The sequence below is a fragment of the Hibiscus syriacus genome, unplaced genomic scaffold (genome assembly GCF_006381635.1).
Source record: "Hibiscus syriacus cultivar Baekdansim isolate YM2019G1 unplaced genomic scaffold, ASM638163v2 tig00110213_pilon, whole genome shotgun sequence".
Taxonomy (NCBI): Eukaryota; Viridiplantae; Streptophyta; class Magnoliopsida; order Malvales; family Malvaceae; genus Hibiscus; species Hibiscus syriacus.
The window spans coordinates 1,248,975-1,266,986 of record NW_024062630.1 but is presented as its reverse complement, the minus strand read 5'-3'; the positions used below and the strand labels follow the sequence as shown (position 1 = coordinate 1,266,986).

Genomic DNA, 18,012 nt, shown 5'->3' with positions numbered 1-18,012 from the left:
TAAATCAGAATCTTATAATCCTTAAAAGGCTGCCTACATTTTTTCAAATTTGTATGCTTAATGCATTAACTTACATGAACATCTTCTATTAAGAAATTAATATTAACTTGTATAATGAATTAATGATCACTCCTCTTATCCATATGTTTAAATGTGTATTTATTTATTTTATATAAATAGGAGCAGTTAATTTTATTAAAAACAATTATTTAAAACTATAATTAATGTTTACAATCATAAACGTAAACTATACATATAATTAGAATATTTTTTTATAACTATTGACACTATAAACTGATCACTTGCAATGATCATATAAGGAAAAGGTTAAAAGCTCATCTAAGTACACTCAAACAAAATATAGATATAAACTGATCTTACTTTATAGGTAAGTGAACCATAACAGAGAATTAAACTACTGAAAGACCACCGACAATCACAAATCAGAATCGTGCATTGTGAGAAAATTATTTCCAAGTGCAAAATGTATACCTAATCCAAGGGTGTAAAACATGGAAGATCAGCATGATAACAAATAAGTGTTATCTTGATCAGTTGAAAATACGTCAAATCTAACCCTTAAAAATTTAACAAAGAAAGTAGTCGAAAAGCCGATAAAAAAGATCAAATACGTGTCAAAAGATAGGAAAATATATTTTAAAGGCAAAGAAAACTTGTTATTAAAGCAGAGTTAAGGAGAAACTAAAAAATGAAAGGAAAAATAATAATGTAATATAGAAGACTGAGAAAAAAAATATAAATATCAACAACTAATGACTAACACTAAAATTGATGTCATGACAATCCAAGAAAGATAAAAAGTAAAAATAAACGACTATGTAAACGTGAGAGAAAACTAGAGTTTTTACCCTATCAACAACTGTGTATGAGGTTATTTCTATTAACATGTTTAATTGTATTTATAGATGATATTTTTTTCCATTTAATGTAAAAATAAATACCTAAAATGTAACCAAAGTTAACTTTAAGTAACTAAAGAATTTTCGTTAAAAATATATGACTAATGTTTGTGATGTTACACTTTTAGACACTTGGACTGTAACGATCATTAAATTCAGTCGTTAAGTAATACATGTCATACTTATAAAATTTTATTTAAAAAATGCTTAAAATTATTATTTAAAAAATTTAATATTTTCTAAAATTATAAAAAACCTAAAAATTTTAGGGGGGAACTCAAATTTCAATCCTTTTAACCCTAGCTTCTTCTACTATTGTCGTCGCGGATGTCAACTCATCACCATCGTCACTATAGGTGTCATTGGTCAAAGGCCAAATGGAACAGAAACCACCCTACCGTTCGCACAGCAATCACACCATCCCCCATCATTCGCATAATAATTCCTAACCCTCGAGTCATTCGCGACAATTGAAAATCACCCTCCCCAACGACGTTAAAAGTGAAATTCGCTACATATAAAAACTAAGTAGTGTGAACGCAAAAACTCCCCACCCCCTATTAATTCTAAATGTTAATGGTCTACCGCGTCATGTCAATTTGAGTTTAAATTTAATGTTCGGCGAAGGAACTGGTGACCACAATATTTCCATGTTTGGTTGGTCGGGAATCTCATTCCTGGTAATATTTTATTACCAATAGTAGATTTTTTTGGGTATATTACTGGGAATGTCATTACCTCCCTTCCCTTAGGTATTGTAACATTACCTGCGTTTTGGACTAAAATGCCCTTAAATTATTATTTTTTTTCAAAAATATCCTTCTTCTGTCATTGAATAATAAAAATTCTACGAATGTTAAATTACAAATTTATCCTTAAATTATTTTAGATTTACAAAAAAAAATCTATAATTAAAATTTTATATGAAGTTCAGGGGTTAAAAAAAATTTACCTTTTCATTAAACCTTTTTTATATTTTTAATTTTGTAAAAAAAAATTATATAAATATTATGAATTTAATTTTTTAAAGAAAATATATAAATATTTTACAATTTGTAATATTATACAAATATATAATAAGGACAATTTGGTCAAATATACATTCCAATAATCTTTTATTCCTTTAACCAAAAACGGTAATCTTACATTCCTGCTAAACCAACCAAACACAAAATACAACATTCCCAGTAATCCTATTCCCTGGTAATCTTTTATTCCCACTAGTAATCTTACATTCCGTGAACCAAACGCACCCTAAATGGAATTAGATTTGAAATTATAATGGTTTTTAAAAAATATATATATTTTTTAAATAAAATTTCATTTTAAGTTTTTTTTAAATTTTAAAATCAAATTTTATAAACATGACATATGTCATTTAATGATTAAATTTAACGACTATTACCGTCCATACATTTAAAAGTGTAACATTGAAAACGTTAGACATCTATTTTTAACAAAAAAAAATCTTCAATCACCAAAAGTTAACTTTGAGCACTGGCACCAAAAGTTAGCTTTGGGTATAATTTGAGCACTGGCTTTTTACATTTAACCTTTTTTTTTAACAAAAGAGAATATTTAGTTTTATTAAAAATTAAAAAATATTCAAATTATAATTAAAGTTTACCACCACAGTTGTAAACTAAAACACATAATGATAACATTTTCTTATAATCATAACACATGAAGCTAACCACTTTAATATATGTTTTCATACATTTAAAATATTATATTTTAATATTCATATTCAAATATAAATCAAATACATATTATAAAAAATAACATATGATACAAAAAATATAAACTCCGTCAATAATTTAGAGAAGTGGTTAAAATTTCTTAATTGACATTTTGTTTCTTTCTAAGTTGCAAGTTAAATACTCATTATGAGCAAAAATTCTCCCTTCTTCACACCCGTGTAGAGACAATGCAGTCCCCTAGCTGCTCCGACACAAAATTCCAGCCTCGGTTTTCTTGAAAAGTCGATTTCTTGTTGTCGTAAATAAGCTCCCCGAAAGCCGCTGGACCTCTGTCGGTTGCTCCGACTACAACGTAATCGTTCTTGGGCTTAGATTTCGAGATATTATTGTACCAGCTTTAATAGGACGTCCACGGATGAACTAGAAATACAAGGATCATTATTGTACCAACTTGTCAAAAGGCTACCAACGTCCTTCCCTGGAGGAATGGATCGTCCACCAACATCGTCTCTGAATTCTCACCCGAAACGTCGACATTGTTCTCTGAAACCATGTCATTGCAACCGATAACATACATCATCCCGAATAAGTTTGGCATCGCGATCGACTCGATCCCGTTGATGAAAGCAAAAGTGTTGGAATAGTTAGCAGAAGGTGTGAAAGTGATTTCCAAAGTGTCAGAATCCAGAGGTGCCAATAAATACTCCTTAACGATGTAAGCCAACAATATTGAAATCCATCTTCATCTTCGCCACCTTTCGCTCCACAATCAATAGGCGCCAAAGATTGTTGGCTCGAAACAAGAACAACATTGAAAATGAAAGAAAACCCAACAATGGAAATCACAATATGGTTCATCTTTTTCATGGAGAGAATCAAAATCCCAGTTGAGGAAAAAAAAAGTCAATAAACCTTCAATGGAGGCGTACAGGAAAGCAAAGGAAGACGATATTATCATTTGTATTATTGCTTCATCTTTCTTATTTTTCTTCAATTTGTTTTTCTTGTTTTGATTTCCATTTTTGGTTACTTGTTCAAACAAGATGATTGGTTGTTGACAAAATTAGTTGGGAATTGATGAATGAGAGTGAGAATCGAATCAAATGGTAATATGTTTGAATATAATATCATGTATCTGAAATAAGTGCTTAATAAAGAATATTTGAAGAAAAATAAAATGTATAATAAATTAATAATGTAGACATTTTTATACATTGAAGGACCGGAGTAACAGATGAGGACAATCCTCCTATGAAAATTTCAAATTAGTATATATTTTATATTTTATATTTTTTAATTTTTAATTGATAATTTGTTTTCACCTCCTAGAATTTATAAGTTATCTCCTAAAGTTTTAGAAGTTCCCCTCTCTAACATAAAATCATGGGTTATTCTCTGTTTCTACATGCATGATGAATAAATATTACAAATCTTTTTAGGTTATATATATATATATACACGAAGTTCGGATCAAACATTAAGGGAGTTAAATTATTGGATAAACTACGTATTTAGTACCTAAACTATTATTTTTGATCTGTTTTAATACCTAAATTTTCAATTTTTCAAAACCATACTTAAAGTTTAGTTTTTTGTTCATTTTAGTGCCCCGCCTTTAAGTTTTGGAAAAAATGAAAGTCTATGTGTCAAAACATGTTTAGTACCTAAATCATACTTAATTTTAGAAAAAAATATGAAAATTTAGGTACTAAACGAATTAAAACTGATAGTTTAGGTACTAAACACATTAAGTTTTTAACAATGGGGTATTAAAATAAAACAAAAAGTAAACTTTAGGTATGATTTTGAAAAATTGAAAATTTAAATACTAAAATCGACCAAAACTGATAATTTAAGTATTAAATGAGTAATTTACCCAAATTATTTGATATCAAAAGAACAAAATTCTTTTGAGTATTTAAATCTAAAAATTGAGAAAAAATGATCTTATTAATTAATATTTAAATTAAAACGACCTAAAATGTCACTATATTAAAAATTAAAAAGGAAAGATCTCTCTTTTTATATTTTTTTATTTTTAATATGAAAAATATATCTCATATTAAAATATGTATCGGAAGAAAATAAAGTATACGTGATTTAGTATATTATTTATGTTAATTTGGAATGAATAACGGATGATAAAATATTTTTGAATTATTTCTTATATATTTGAAACTTTATATTATTAGGAATATATAACGCATGTTTCAAACAACTTATATTATTCATATGGAAACTCCCTTGATCAGGGGGAGATAAAATTTGCAGAAATCTATTGCAAAAATTAAAGAATTAAACATGTGTCTTGTCTCATGATAATTTTAGGGTTTCTTTTTCCTTAAACCATCCGAAAAAGCTGGTGTGCACTGCAAAAACAGTATATACGATAAGCAGATCAGCCTATCAAAAAAAGATAATCCAACAAGAATGTAGGGAAGCCGTCATCTCCGTCTACCAAAGCATTCCAATGTCCAAAAATGGCGTTTCTTAACTCGCCAAATATAAACATATTGTTGTAGGATTTGACAAAACAGACAGTTATAAATGAATGGTCGAATAACGAACCAAATCCTTAACAGATGTTGTTTTGCCATTAAACTTCTCCAAAATCCTAACCATATCAACCTGGTTGGGCTGGTGGTGTTTCATTAACCAAATCGAAAGTCATCAAGGAGAGGGGGGGAAAACCCGAAAATTAGCTATTTTATATTCATCCAGAAACTCACCCCAATCCCTCATTTTTCGTCGGCTGTTTTTTTTCAGTTGATAAACGTGGCCGCCAAGAGACAATTAGCTTCTCTTTTTGTTCCATTTATTAGGGACAAGATACGAGGCAAAGGAGCTTATTGTTTTGTTTTTGTTTCCTTTTTCTTTTTGGGGTTTTCATTTATTATTTTTCTTCCATTGATTATATATAGGTTAAGAAAATTATTTTGTGACGAGAGAAAAAAATGGTGGACGTATCATCTTTATCATCTTCATCCTCGACATCGTTATATGAATCCGACACCGAAGAACTTCAGCATATGCCCTTGAAGCCAGTGATGAAAAGCAACCGATGTTTATCGAAGCAATTATCGATGTTCGAGACGTCCCGAAACATCGATTGGGAGCGAAGGAATCGGATCCTTCGTCAGGAAAGGAGCAAGAACACAGAGGAACCGCAACGGATGATGTCGGTGCCATCATTGATGAAAAACAGGAGATATCTGTCAAAGCAATTATCGATGTTGGAGACATCCAGGGACGTTGCGTGGGAGAGAAGGCGACGCCAGATCCTTCGTCAGGAAAAAGGGAAAAACGGTATCCCGGAAGCTAATGGAATAACCGACGAAGACTTGAATGAACTAAAAGGTTGCATCGAGCTCGGATTCGGATTCAACGAGGAAGCAGGCCAACAGCTTTGCAATACATTGCCCGCTTTAGACCTCTATTTCGCAGTAAATCGTCAGCTGTCCCCTAGCCCGGTTTCGACACCTCACAGCAGACGATCGTCATCGATATCATCGCTAAGGTCATCGTCTTTTGGAAGTCCTAAGAGTGATCAAGATTGGAAAATTTGCAGCCCAGGTAAATGTTTCAATGTCTAAGTACACACCTAAACCAAATGAAATATAAAACAAAGTATGATCATGGGCAAACCACAGTTTTAACTTCTGTTCATGCAATCATCTTTAAAACCATGATATTCGGAAAGTTTGAGATTCGAATCCCAATATTTGTAACTCCTTCCATAAATTTCCGAACTACGACCTCCTTCGTAAACATAAAATAACTCGGTCGGTTCATGCAATATTTGATCAATGCTACAATTTCCATATTCCAGGGGAAGATCCACAGCAAGTGAAGACAAAGCTAAGGCATTGGGCGCAAGCAGTGGCATGCTCCGTGATGCAGTCGTCTTGAAGTAGCGGGGTTGGCTTTGTACAGGTATAGACTCAGGAAAAAAATGAAAAAAAGAAAAAAAGCCAGGAGAGAGAGAGAGAGAGAGAAATTGACTTCATTATTTTAGGTTCTTTCTTTGATTAATATTCTTTTAAGAAAGAATTAAACAACTGTGTCATCAAGGAGAATGGGGGCACTTATAACATTTGGATATGAAGAAAAGTTTGGTTATACCCTAAGATTTACGACCAAATCTTGTTGTTTTTTTGTATTTTCTCTGATGTAAACACCAGCACTAGGCATTATGGCCTGGGAAATTTGGGCTGTGCGAAATGTAATTTTTAACTTCTACCATTTAATGATTTTAGTTGAAGTGGTTCAACGTAATGATTTAGATGAAGTGATATATAAGACATTTAGATCTCCTCTATTATGACTTGTTTATGCAACTTTTCAATATATGATTTCATTATTTTTGCACCATTCCTGTTTCAAACATCTTCATCCAAGATATGTAAATGTATAAGGACATGAGAGAATGATCACAAATGCAAATATTCGAATCCTGGGCCTATTTGATGCCAATTTCGAAAAGTGAATGCAACCATTTCAAAAGTTCATTTCATTCATAGACCTGTCTGTAGGGTGATAAACACTAAATTTAAAATAAAAGATGACCAAAGCTCTAATATCAATCACAAAGCAAGTAACAAACAAACTTGGACGGAAAGAAGAATAAACCAAGGGTATTAATCCTCTTCTAGGTTGACGGAGTCCTTGAACTTCCCGTACAAAACCTTTTTCAACTCGGCCATTTGTGCTACTACCGATTGTTTTTCCTCCTCAAGTTTTTCTAAGTTCTTGCTGCTCACTTCCGTCATCTCTTCTATCCTGGTCTCCACATCCTCCTTGGGGACATGAGCAAAGACTTCTCCGATTTGGAACCGTACTACTTCCTCATCAGTTAGAATCACTCATTACTAGCATCCTCCAGGTTATCGATTGCCTCCTGGGAAAAACAAAAGGAAAGAAAGAAAACTAATGTCAGAAAATGTAATAAAAAATCACATAAGAGTGTACCGACACATCAATGGAGTTAAAACAACAGTTTTAATGACTCTGAACAGTTTCCAAAACATGAAAATGATGACAACAGTTGCAGTCCTGTCAGGTTCAACAAAAAACTAAAAACATATAAAGTTTCAGGTTCTGCAGCAGGACATACCCATCTAGTTTAAGAAACAGGACAGTCGAAATCAAAGTTTAAAGCTAATCAATGAGAAGAGGCAGTTTCAAATTTTCATTTAACAGATCAAATCATTCACCATGCAACCACAGTTTCTAGCCAATTAACTATATACTATGTTTCAGAACTCGTATTTGTATAAAACTACTTGAGACTCGATTTCTCATATATTTGAAAAGTAAAAGGACATGAATTCCAATTTCCCAAACATCTGATAGAAATATCGAGTTCACAACAAAATAGACATCCATGAATTCAAGAGCTAATCATGAATGTTACATTTATGCGTTTGATCACACAACTTACAGACAATTATTGAAATCCAAATTCATTTTTTGGGACTGAAGTTCCCGAAAAGAATTCATCCAATACAGGCCAAAGTAATATTCACTAGTAAAGAGGGAATTTGGAAGAGGGGAAATGATATTGCAGAAGAAAAGAAGAGATTGAGAGATGAGAGAAGACTAATATCAGAATTTACATTAATGTCAGCTATAATATGGGCCCATAACATTGTCCAATTTAACCAAAATTGTTTCTTTTTTCCCAATTTAGCAACAGATTCAAATGTTAGTCGTTTGAATTCTCAAGATCCATCTGATTCAGAAAAACAAATTCAACAGCTCAGGTATTTAAGATAAGGATAAATGAAACAAATAGTGAGAGTAAAGAATCAACCTTTTTTGCCCAAATAAAAACAAACACTAATCCAACAAAACAATCACAAGTAAACGAACTTAACCACCAAGAAAGCCAAATTTTAAACTGGGTTCTCTGAAAATCTGAAGACCCGCTTAATTTTTTTTTTAATCTCAAATCCTAAAGGAAGAAAAAATATGAAGAGAAATTAAAAAAAAACAAAGCAGAATAATACCTTAGGAAACTTGATTTCATCTTCCAGCTCATGAAATCGATTGTTTAATCTTCCAAATTTGTTAATGTTCTGTTGATCTTCCCAAGTGACCTCCGTTTCAGATCCTCCGGTACCCTACGAAAACATTTTCCATTTGAGAACCGAAAAAGAAGATCGAAGCACAACTGAAATAAACAAAAGAATAAACAAAGAAGAGGGTTTTAGTAGGGTTTTGAAGAATACTCATACCTGTTGCATGTTTAGATCGATTATTTTTCATGAATAACAACGATGTACAATAGGATCAGCACTCACTCGGATTTGAAGCGACTAATTTTGGGCTCTCCTACGAAGAACGTATTCGGGCTGTTTGATTGCAACTTGAATTATCTGGTAGTCAACAAATCCAATTTTGCACAAAGTAATCAACAAAAATTACAGAAACACACTATCTTAATAGAAATACACACTAACTTAATCCAATTCGTGTAGTAAGGATATAAATTTTAATAATCAAAGAAGTAAGAGTTCAAGAGATGCTATTTTATATTTACTCTAAATTTATAAAAAAAAATGTAAATTCACAAATTACCATGTTTAGCCTAATGCTCTTTATGGCAATCCAATGCGACAAAAATGTCCACGTTAAAACACCGAAATTGTTGAAAATTTAGGTGAAGTTGGATGAAATTATTATTTAGGGTAAATTATATAAATGACAGTTGATTATATGATATTTTTTAGTCATTCGAGTATTAACGGTTTAAAATGATCATTTGTCTATTCATATGTTCTAATTTTTTTTTTAAGTTGACAATCTTTTGAGTTAGACGTTAATTTATTGATTGTGATATGTTAAAATCATATTTTAATGATAATTACTGGCATCGCTGTTGTTGTCAAGCACTGGCTCGACAATATAATATAAAAAGAAAGTCAGTTCACAAAATACAACTCAAACAATTCTACGATCATATTTTATCATATCATAGTCAACAAGTTAACATCCAACTTAGACGACCACCAATTTTTTAACAAAAATGACGAATTTGAAACATATGAATAATCGAATGATAATTTTGTAACTTTTAATAGTCTAAAGACTCAATAAAATAGTGTTCTATAATTAGAAAATTATTTTGTATTTTTTAACAATCAAATAACTCAACAAAACAATATTCTATCGTCAAAGAATCATTTGTGTACGTTACGAAGTTGAATTAATATAAAGTATGAAAAAAACTATGTTGAATTTAAGGATGATAAAATATTTTTTTATAAGTACGAAAGTAAAAAAACAAAACTCACAAACCGAAAATACTTTCCGAGTAATTTCATTTGGCCCAAAACAAAAAAGGCCTTAACTCGGAGCCGCTTTCTAGGAATTTTCTTCATGTGAAGGGCCCACTACGTTTGTGGCCATTACTTCCCCACAATTTCCAATAAATTAATGACTCAAATTTCACGATCTAAATATAAAGTTTTTTTTCACACAATTTTATTTTGTAAAAAATATTTTATAATATTAAAATAATTTATAGATTAATGATTTTTTTAAAAAATTGATATATTTGAGGTAAATACAAAATAATATTTATTCGATCAACCAATTGACAACATCACTCATACTTTTGTTGTTGCTTTGACCCATAATTTATAAAGAGATTAATAAATCTTTTAACCACTTAGTTCAATTTTCTCGTGCTATTTTTAAAATCAAAATTATAAGATAAAGGACATTCTCGTCAAAACTGGATATTATCCAAATAAGGGGTGAAAACCAAATGCTTTACTTTAAAGAAAAAATAAATAAATTTTATTTTTTACATTATAAATAAAATAAGTAAATTGCATTGTCTTATAATATCACAAGAATAATAAAATATCATAAATTTTAAAATTTTAAATTTAAATTAGATATTAAAGTAAGATCTTTCCCGGATCCAACCAAGGGAAAATACCAAATATTTTTAAAAGAATCTAATAGGGATAAAAGAAAAAATAATTATATATATCTTACATAAAAATAGCATATATGTTTATTTTTTAAAAGAGTATATAATTAAATTAAAATTATATATATACAATTAAACTAAAATTGAAAATTATGTGTAATATTATATATTAAATCAAATTTAATATATAAATTTAAAATTTATATCCCCAATCAGTTATATTCGGCGCAATTTCATTACCATACAAGGAAATAGTATTTTGCTTACTTTTAAATAATATAGTTTCTTATTTTTATAATATAAAATGTTAATACAATTTAATTTTGTATTATAGAGGGGAGGATTATATATATATATATATATATATATATATATATATATATATATCTGTTTAAGTATATTTTAAAAAATAAAAAATAATTTTTAAATAATAAGAAAATAGAAATGTTATAAGTTTTAGAATTTAAACTTCATCAAAATATACAAAATAACTCCTAAATATTGAAAAATATTTTTATTTTATATAACATAAAATAAATGTTCCTGTTCCTCCCTTTGTTAATTCCAAAAACAAAAAAAATAATCGAATTTCTGTCGCCGAATCTTTCTAAAAATTGTTGAAAAATAAATAAAATAATTGTAAGGAAAAAGTATTTATTTTATAAACCAAAAATAAATAGAGCCCCCCGCCCCCCAACCCCAAAAAAAAAATCCACCTCCAGTTCACTCTATATATAGAAAGCAGAGTATTTCAGGCTTCACAATCCATACCCTTTCATCTTCAATCCTCAATTTGCCTTTCCGTTATCTCTTCTCTTCAAAGTTCTCAACTTTTTACTCATTTTGAGGTAGATTTCTCTGTGGGATTTACTTGGTTTCTCTCACATTCCCTGTTTCAGTCATCTGTTTATAAAGTATTCTTTCTCTCCATTTTATCCATGTATTGTTTGTTGTTTATAAATGCTCATTGTCATTATTCATGGCTCAAAGTTTTCTGTGTTTGTTTTAAATTTCATGCTTATTGACCCTCTGCTTCGCATTTTTGGATTCTCTACTGCCATTCTTTGAAGCTAAAGAGATTCATTCATTTTCTTTTGAAATTTGTGCTTGATTTTCCCTCTTTATGCATAATTGAGAATTTCAGGAAATTATCTGGTTTTAGCAGTAACTCGTATTGCTTTAAGATCTGTTTGTCAAGTTTCTTAAGAAAATGTAGAGATTTACTAGTCAGGATATATTTCTTAAACTTTGGAGGATTTCAGTGACTTATTTTTTTCACGTTTCCGAATTAGGACTTATTAATTTAATAATTATTTGGCTTGCTAATATAGAATTCTTCATCAGATTTGGATTTACGATCTAAAGGAATGCATTTAGGACTCTTCTATATGAAAGCTTGAATTTTTATATCCTTAAAGTTTACTTTGATACTTATCTTCTGTCTTTTTAATACTCGGAGATTCTTTACACCTTTAAATTGTAAATTTGTTGCATTTTCAACTTGTTATTTTATCTTTTTTATATTCGTTTGGTCATTCTTGAATGGCCATACATGATGGTATATAACATTAATGTGGTTATTAGTTTCATACATATAAATTGTAGGTTTGTAACTAATGGAGGTTTAATAATCGAGTATATGCAGGATGGGAAGTTCTGATGGGACCAAATATGGTGCTTACACCTATGATGCCCTGGAGAGGGAGCCTTACTGGCCCTCCGAGAAACTCCGCATTTCCATCACTGGTGCCGGTGGGTTCATTGCTTCCCACATTGCTCGACGTCTCAAGAGTGAAGGCCATTACATCATTGCTTCTGACTGGAAGAAGAACGAACACATGACAGAAGACATGTTTTGTCATGAATTTCATCTTGTCGATCTCCGAGTCATGGAGAATTGCTTGAAGGTTACTAAGGGAGTGGATCACGTTTTCAACCTCGCTGCTGATATGGGCGGTATGGGTTTCATTCAGTCAAACCACTCTGTCATTATGTACAACAACACAATGATCAGTTTCAACATGCTAGAGGCTGCTAGGATCAGTGGAGTTAAGAGGTTTGTTGGATTGGTGCATTGTGTTTTCCATTTTATTCATTTCAATTCCATTTAAAGTTTACATATGGTTTAAACTCGATATCTTGGTCTGTATAGGTTTTTCTATGCCTCTAGTGCTTGTATCTACCCTGAATTTAAGCAGTTGGAAACTAATGTGAGCTTGAAAGAATCGGATGCCTGGCCTGCTGAGGTTTGTGACTCGTGGTCATTAACTACTATTATCTGGTAATCTTATGCTTGATTGATCAGTGTGATAGATTTTCACTTCTTAAATGTCGGTTTTAGCCTCAAGATGCTTATGGCTTGGAAAAGCTTGCAACTGAGGAGTTGTGCAAGCACTACACGAAAGATTTTGGAATTGAGTGCCGTATTGGAAGGTTTCACAACATTTATGGCCCTTTTGGAACATGGAAAGGTGAATTCTTTTCCTTTGGTGAGCGCTTATTTATGTTGCTGCTTTTGGAACTTACTAAATTCGTCTGCTTCCATGTATCGTCTTATAGGTGGAAGGGAGAAGGCTCCAGCTGCATTTTGCAGAAAGGCCATTACTTCCATCGACAAGTTTGAGATGTGGGGAGATGGTCTTCAAACCCGATCTTTCACCTTCATTGATGAATGTGTTGAAGGTGTACTTAGGTAAAACTTTGCATTTTTTATATTTCCTCCAGCCAAAACTCAATACTTTAGTCAACAATTTAAAGGGAAAGTCCAAAATTTTTTGGTTTAATAAATGTTGATCTGCATGGACTGGCTTATACTAAAAATTAGTGAGGAATATGTTATTTGTATAGTGTGTTTCTACTTTATAGCCATGTTTTTGGATTGTCAATACCGTGTTATGTTTTAGACAAAAACTTATAGATATCAGCTTGAAATTGATATTATAGTTTTGAATGTGAAAATACGATTATTACTGCTTAAACTTTTTAAAATGGATGTCTTTAGGTTGACCAAGTCGGATTTCCATGAACCTGTGAACATCGGAAGTGATGAGATGGTTAGCATGAATGAGATGGCAGAGATTGTTCTTAGCTTTGAGGATAAAAAGCTTCCAATTCATCACATACCTGGTCCAGAGGGTGTCCGTGGTCGTAATTCAGACAACACATTGATCAAAGAAAAACTCGGTTGGGCTCCTACAATGAGGTTGAAGGTAACTGCATTCCTGACCTTCAACTCCAGCAAGTGTTGTGATTGATTTGCCCATCAAGATAAGTGCGAAGTCATCCTTTTTCACCTATGGCATATTTTTACTGTACTGTTTTGTAGGATGGGCTGAGAATCACCTACTTCTGGATCAAGGAACAAATCGAGAACGAGAAGGCTCAAGGCATTGACCTGTCGGTCTACGGGTCATCTAAGGTCGTGGGAACTCAAGCTCCCGTCCAGCTGGGCTCACTCCGTGCAGCCGATGGCAAAGAATAAAGAAGTAAAGCTCGTGTAGTTTCTTTAAAGCCAAGTTTTATTGGCACTGAATGTGGGAACGCATAATCCGGTTTTTACTATTTATTTTTGGTATTGTAGTTTGTGTACTATTGTTCATTTGTTGAAGGGGAAAGCGTTTAAGCTTCCCACTGTATTCAAATTTAGCTTTTCATGGTTACCTCACTGTTGTAAGATGATATCCAAGTCTTTTTAGCCTTTAAATAAAATATCATTTCTTTGTTTGAGTATATTCGTAATGGATTCGCACTTATGAACCATATGCTTGATTGGTATCTGTGGACTTGATTGATTCGTGGTTGTTTCGAAGTCGACTGGTTATCTAAAGGCAGTGCAAGTTGCAGGTTTTTTTTGGCATTCATTGGTAGTCCCCTTGAATGTTTCATGCTATGGATTACAGTAATCCATTGAAGAAAGTATTTTGAGCTAACCTTTTGTACCTTTTAGGGGTCATACCTGGGGCTGAAATGAATGGTGACATTGAAACCATGGGAATCCAATCAGTGGTTCAATTTCAAATGCTGCTCTGAGGATAAAATAGCAGACGTGGCTAAATTGAAAGAGCTCAGCTTCACAACAAAAGCTGAAACGTAGGTCATCTCGTTTATGTGGTAGCATTAGCATTGGCGTCATCCCCCCCCCCGGGGAAAATGACAGAACATCGAGCAATTGGCTTTCAGCTCAGCCCCACCATGTGCTGGATATCTGATTTGTCCTTTTTGTCTGCTGATATGTAGTACAGTACGACCCGTGAGAAAAAAATGTACAGAGAACTAAAAACTAATTCCGACCATAATATTCGATTCGGTTTTAGTAGATTGGGATTGATTTTAGTTCGATTATTACTTAGTATATTGAGTTGAATTATGGTTCACATCGTGTCATGTAAAGCAGAATTTTATATTAGTCGATTTTTTTAAGTATTTAAATATAATAGTTTAAACTTATATTTATCGAATAATTAAAGACAAATACTTGAATCATAAATGATTCCTTAACCCGAGCTATTAACTAGGGGTGAGCAACGAAATCGAGAAAATCGAAAAATCGATACGAACCGAGTAAAACGGTTAGATTCGGTTCGGTTCGATTTGGCATTATACGGTTAAATTTTCGGTTCGGTTTAAAATCTCAATTCTTTTGATTCGGTTCGGTTCGAGTTTTCCATATGGAACTTATTTGTTCCATGTTAAACCAAATAGGCAAATTTTTTTAAAAAAAATTATAGTTTCAAGTGATTTTTTCGTTGAAAAACCGGTAAACCGAAAAACCCGAACCGTTAAAAAACCGAACCGATCTAAAAAATCGGTTTCGGTTTTTTTAACCATTCGGTCTCGGTTTAAATTTTGAAAAACCGTTTATTTCGGTTTGATTCAATTTTTGATAAAAAACCGAACCGAACCGAATACACCCCTACTATTAACTTTTAACTTGTGCGAGTTTCCAGAACAGGCTTGATGTTCGTATAACCCTAGAAAGTAATATATCAATCCAAAAGGGCCATAAAATCATTGGATATACTGCTGTAATGTGGTTTAATAGTATGTGGCAGTAATGGTGATAAAACTAGTTTCTGAATCAAAGATTCAACATACACCTCATCAACATGTATTCAATATAGATAGGCTGATAATTATAAACATAAGAACCACTCTGCAGAGAAGTAAATGCCGGATAAATATGAACAGACTCCATGACTTGAAGAACCGGGTCCATAGTTCAATTCACTCCCTTAATTGTCAAGGTCACAAAAGATGGGATTAGCTTCAAGCTGTTCGGCTAACTTCTCGAGGATGTCTTTCACGAATTCTCTGAATTCGTCGTCCGCTCGTGCAACACTCTTCTCGTTCTCTATTTCGGAAAATACCGCATCATAGAGAAGAATAACAGCTTCATTGGATTCCGATGGTGGCAAGCCGAGATCATCTCCATGTTTCTCTAGGAAACTCCTGATTAGTTTTGTCTTATGTAGCTCATCTTTTTCGTTCTTTGTTTCCGAAAAAAGCCTCTCTTCGACATGATTGAATTGCTTTTCGTCTGCCAAGAGCTGCAATGTTTAAAGTTGTAGACATCAGAATTCATCCTTGAGTTCAAAAACTTGATAATTTCTCAACAACAATGAAACACCAATTCTCCTACTATATTGGATCAACCAAGTTAAATATTCAAGTTTTTCCACTCTGTGTTACTCGTATTTGGGAGTGAGTATCAGACAAGAGTATAAATCTGACAAAGACATCTTCTTCCATGTATTTGGTGAGGCCCTCAAGGATCATATTCCGATATCCATGTCCAGGTATGCATCAAATACGAGTGTTTTAAGGAAAAAAGAGTGGAAGCAGTGTAGCTTCCGCTTATCCCTTACGAATGGAAATTTGAGGTTAAGCCATTTGGATGGATGCAACCCATCTCCCTTTCTTTCTCGAATGATTAGAAACTTTTAAGTAGCGATTACATGCTGAAATTAGAAAAACATATGCTCTTCTATCTTCATATTACTACAAATATAAGAAGCAAAAGATCGTGTTAGTGATCTACCTTTCTTAGCTCAGAACCATTGACAACATTGATGTTATGTATGACAACAACATGCTTTTCAGACAATGCATCAGCAGTGTCTTGCAGAATTGGCTGAAGTAATTCGGCAAATTGTGATTGGCCCAGTTCTTCTTCCCCTCGGCCCCATGCTTTTTCAAGATGTCATTCAACATAGGAAATTCTGTTAAATATTCGGAACCAACACAAAAATTAGATTCCAATACTACGAGAGTCACCTAAGGAACAGGTTAATGCACTATTTATTTGATCATTCTGGGGTTCAAGTTACGGTGTCAAGCATGTCATTTAGAATGACGAGGAGACGAACACAAAATAGACACAGGGTAATAGATCAAAGATCTAGTAAGATCCCTGAACCAAGTTAAATTCATGAACACGATGTTCAACTTTTTGCTGCATAATCACTTCATCTGATGTAAGAAGTTCACTTCTCACATAGCATCTCATTTTGGTGTTAAACTTACTATGTCAAACATGTCATCTAGAATGACGACATGTCGATCGAAGACCTTACAGATCCGCAACAACTTTACATTAAAAACAACATAAGAAAATGATATGGGAATGGAAAAAGGAACCTGAAAATGGAGGAATCCCCATTTCAACGCCCATATGAACAAGTGCATTTCTTATCTCACTCTTGCAAATCTTCCCTTTATCTTCAATATCCATATCGGTAAACAAATTCTCTGCTAACATAGCATAATCATCTTCATCCTACAGAAACATCTTCAAAGTATTCCCATCCAATATTGACACCACTAATGGATCATCTAAACAAATCAACTAAAAACAATTTCAATAATTTAAATCAAAATAACCCAAAAAAGTTTATAGTTTAGTCAAAATAACCTGAAAGAACAGAAGAAACCCAGATCATAAAATCGCCAAACAGTCTAAAGTTTTTCCAAAAGGTTTAACTTTTACATATATAAATATCTTAACGACAAAGAAGTCGAAATTGACTTGATCATCAGTTACCTTTCATCTCATCAGCAATGGCAGAGATGTAATCGGAGAGAAACTTGAACGCTTTATCTTTTTCGAACTCTTTCTGCCGGAACATGACGTTGTCATCATGATCGTCGGATCCTGCGATGACACGAGAAAGAGCGGAAGCTTTAAGGTTTTGAGGCAATGAGAAGTCAAAGAGAGAACTGGAAGCTTTAGAGTCAGCGATTTCAAGGAGTTGAGATCCACTGAAGACGCCGTTAAGTTCAGGTAAAAAGTGATTGAATGATCGGAGACAGGTTCCGTCAAGCACCGTTAAACCTGTTTCCGACATCGTAAGAAAGAGAACAGAGTTAGAGGGGATTCAGTTTCGGACAATGTGAAGATGTTTTGTTCAATTTACAATTTTGGTTTTATAGTTCGAGTCTGTGATTATAGTTT

General features: G+C 32.5%; 2 protein-coding genes and 2 pseudogenes across 3 annotated transcripts; 2 read left to right on the top strand and 2 right to left on the bottom strand.

Moving 5' to 3' along the window:
- The first annotated feature begins 5,507 nt into the window (after positions 1 to 5,507).
- LOC120113954 lies at positions 5,508 to 6,566 on the top strand. Its single transcript, XM_039135007.1, has 2 exons — positions 5,508 to 6,193; positions 6,450 to 6,566. The coding sequence occupies exons 1-2, from the start codon at positions 5,575 to 5,577 to the stop codon at positions 6,527 to 6,529; spliced, it is 699 nt and encodes a 232-aa protein (XP_038990938.1). The 5' UTR covers positions 5,508 to 5,574; the 3' UTR covers positions 6,530 to 6,566.
- A 582-nt stretch (positions 6,567 to 7,148) lies between these two features.
- Positions 7,149 to 9,098, bottom strand: LOC120113734 (annotated as a pseudogene).
- A 2,174-nt stretch (positions 9,099 to 11,272) lies between these two features.
- Positions 11,273 to 14,288, top strand: LOC120113854 (GDP-mannose 3,5-epimerase 2-like). Of its 2 annotated transcripts, none has more exons than XM_039134905.1 (7): positions 11,273 to 11,406; positions 12,203 to 12,618; positions 12,715 to 12,808; positions 12,904 to 13,033; positions 13,122 to 13,254; positions 13,564 to 13,771; positions 13,888 to 14,288. In XM_039134905.1, exons 2-7 carry the CDS (start codon positions 12,209 to 12,211, stop codon positions 14,041 to 14,043), a joined length of 1,131 nt encoding a protein of 376 aa, XP_038990836.1. In that variant the 5' UTR covers positions 11,273 to 11,406; positions 12,203 to 12,208; the 3' UTR covers positions 14,044 to 14,288. The 2 variants fall into 2 exon arrangements, with proteins under 2 accessions (XP_038990836.1, XP_038990835.1); XM_039134904.1 differs by having other exon boundaries at positions 11,273 to 11,410; positions 12,208 to 12,618.
- A 1,273-nt stretch (positions 14,289 to 15,561) lies between these two features.
- On the bottom strand, positions 15,562 to 17,962 carry LOC120113853 (annotated as a pseudogene).
- Positions 17,963 to 18,012: the final 50 nt, after the last annotated feature.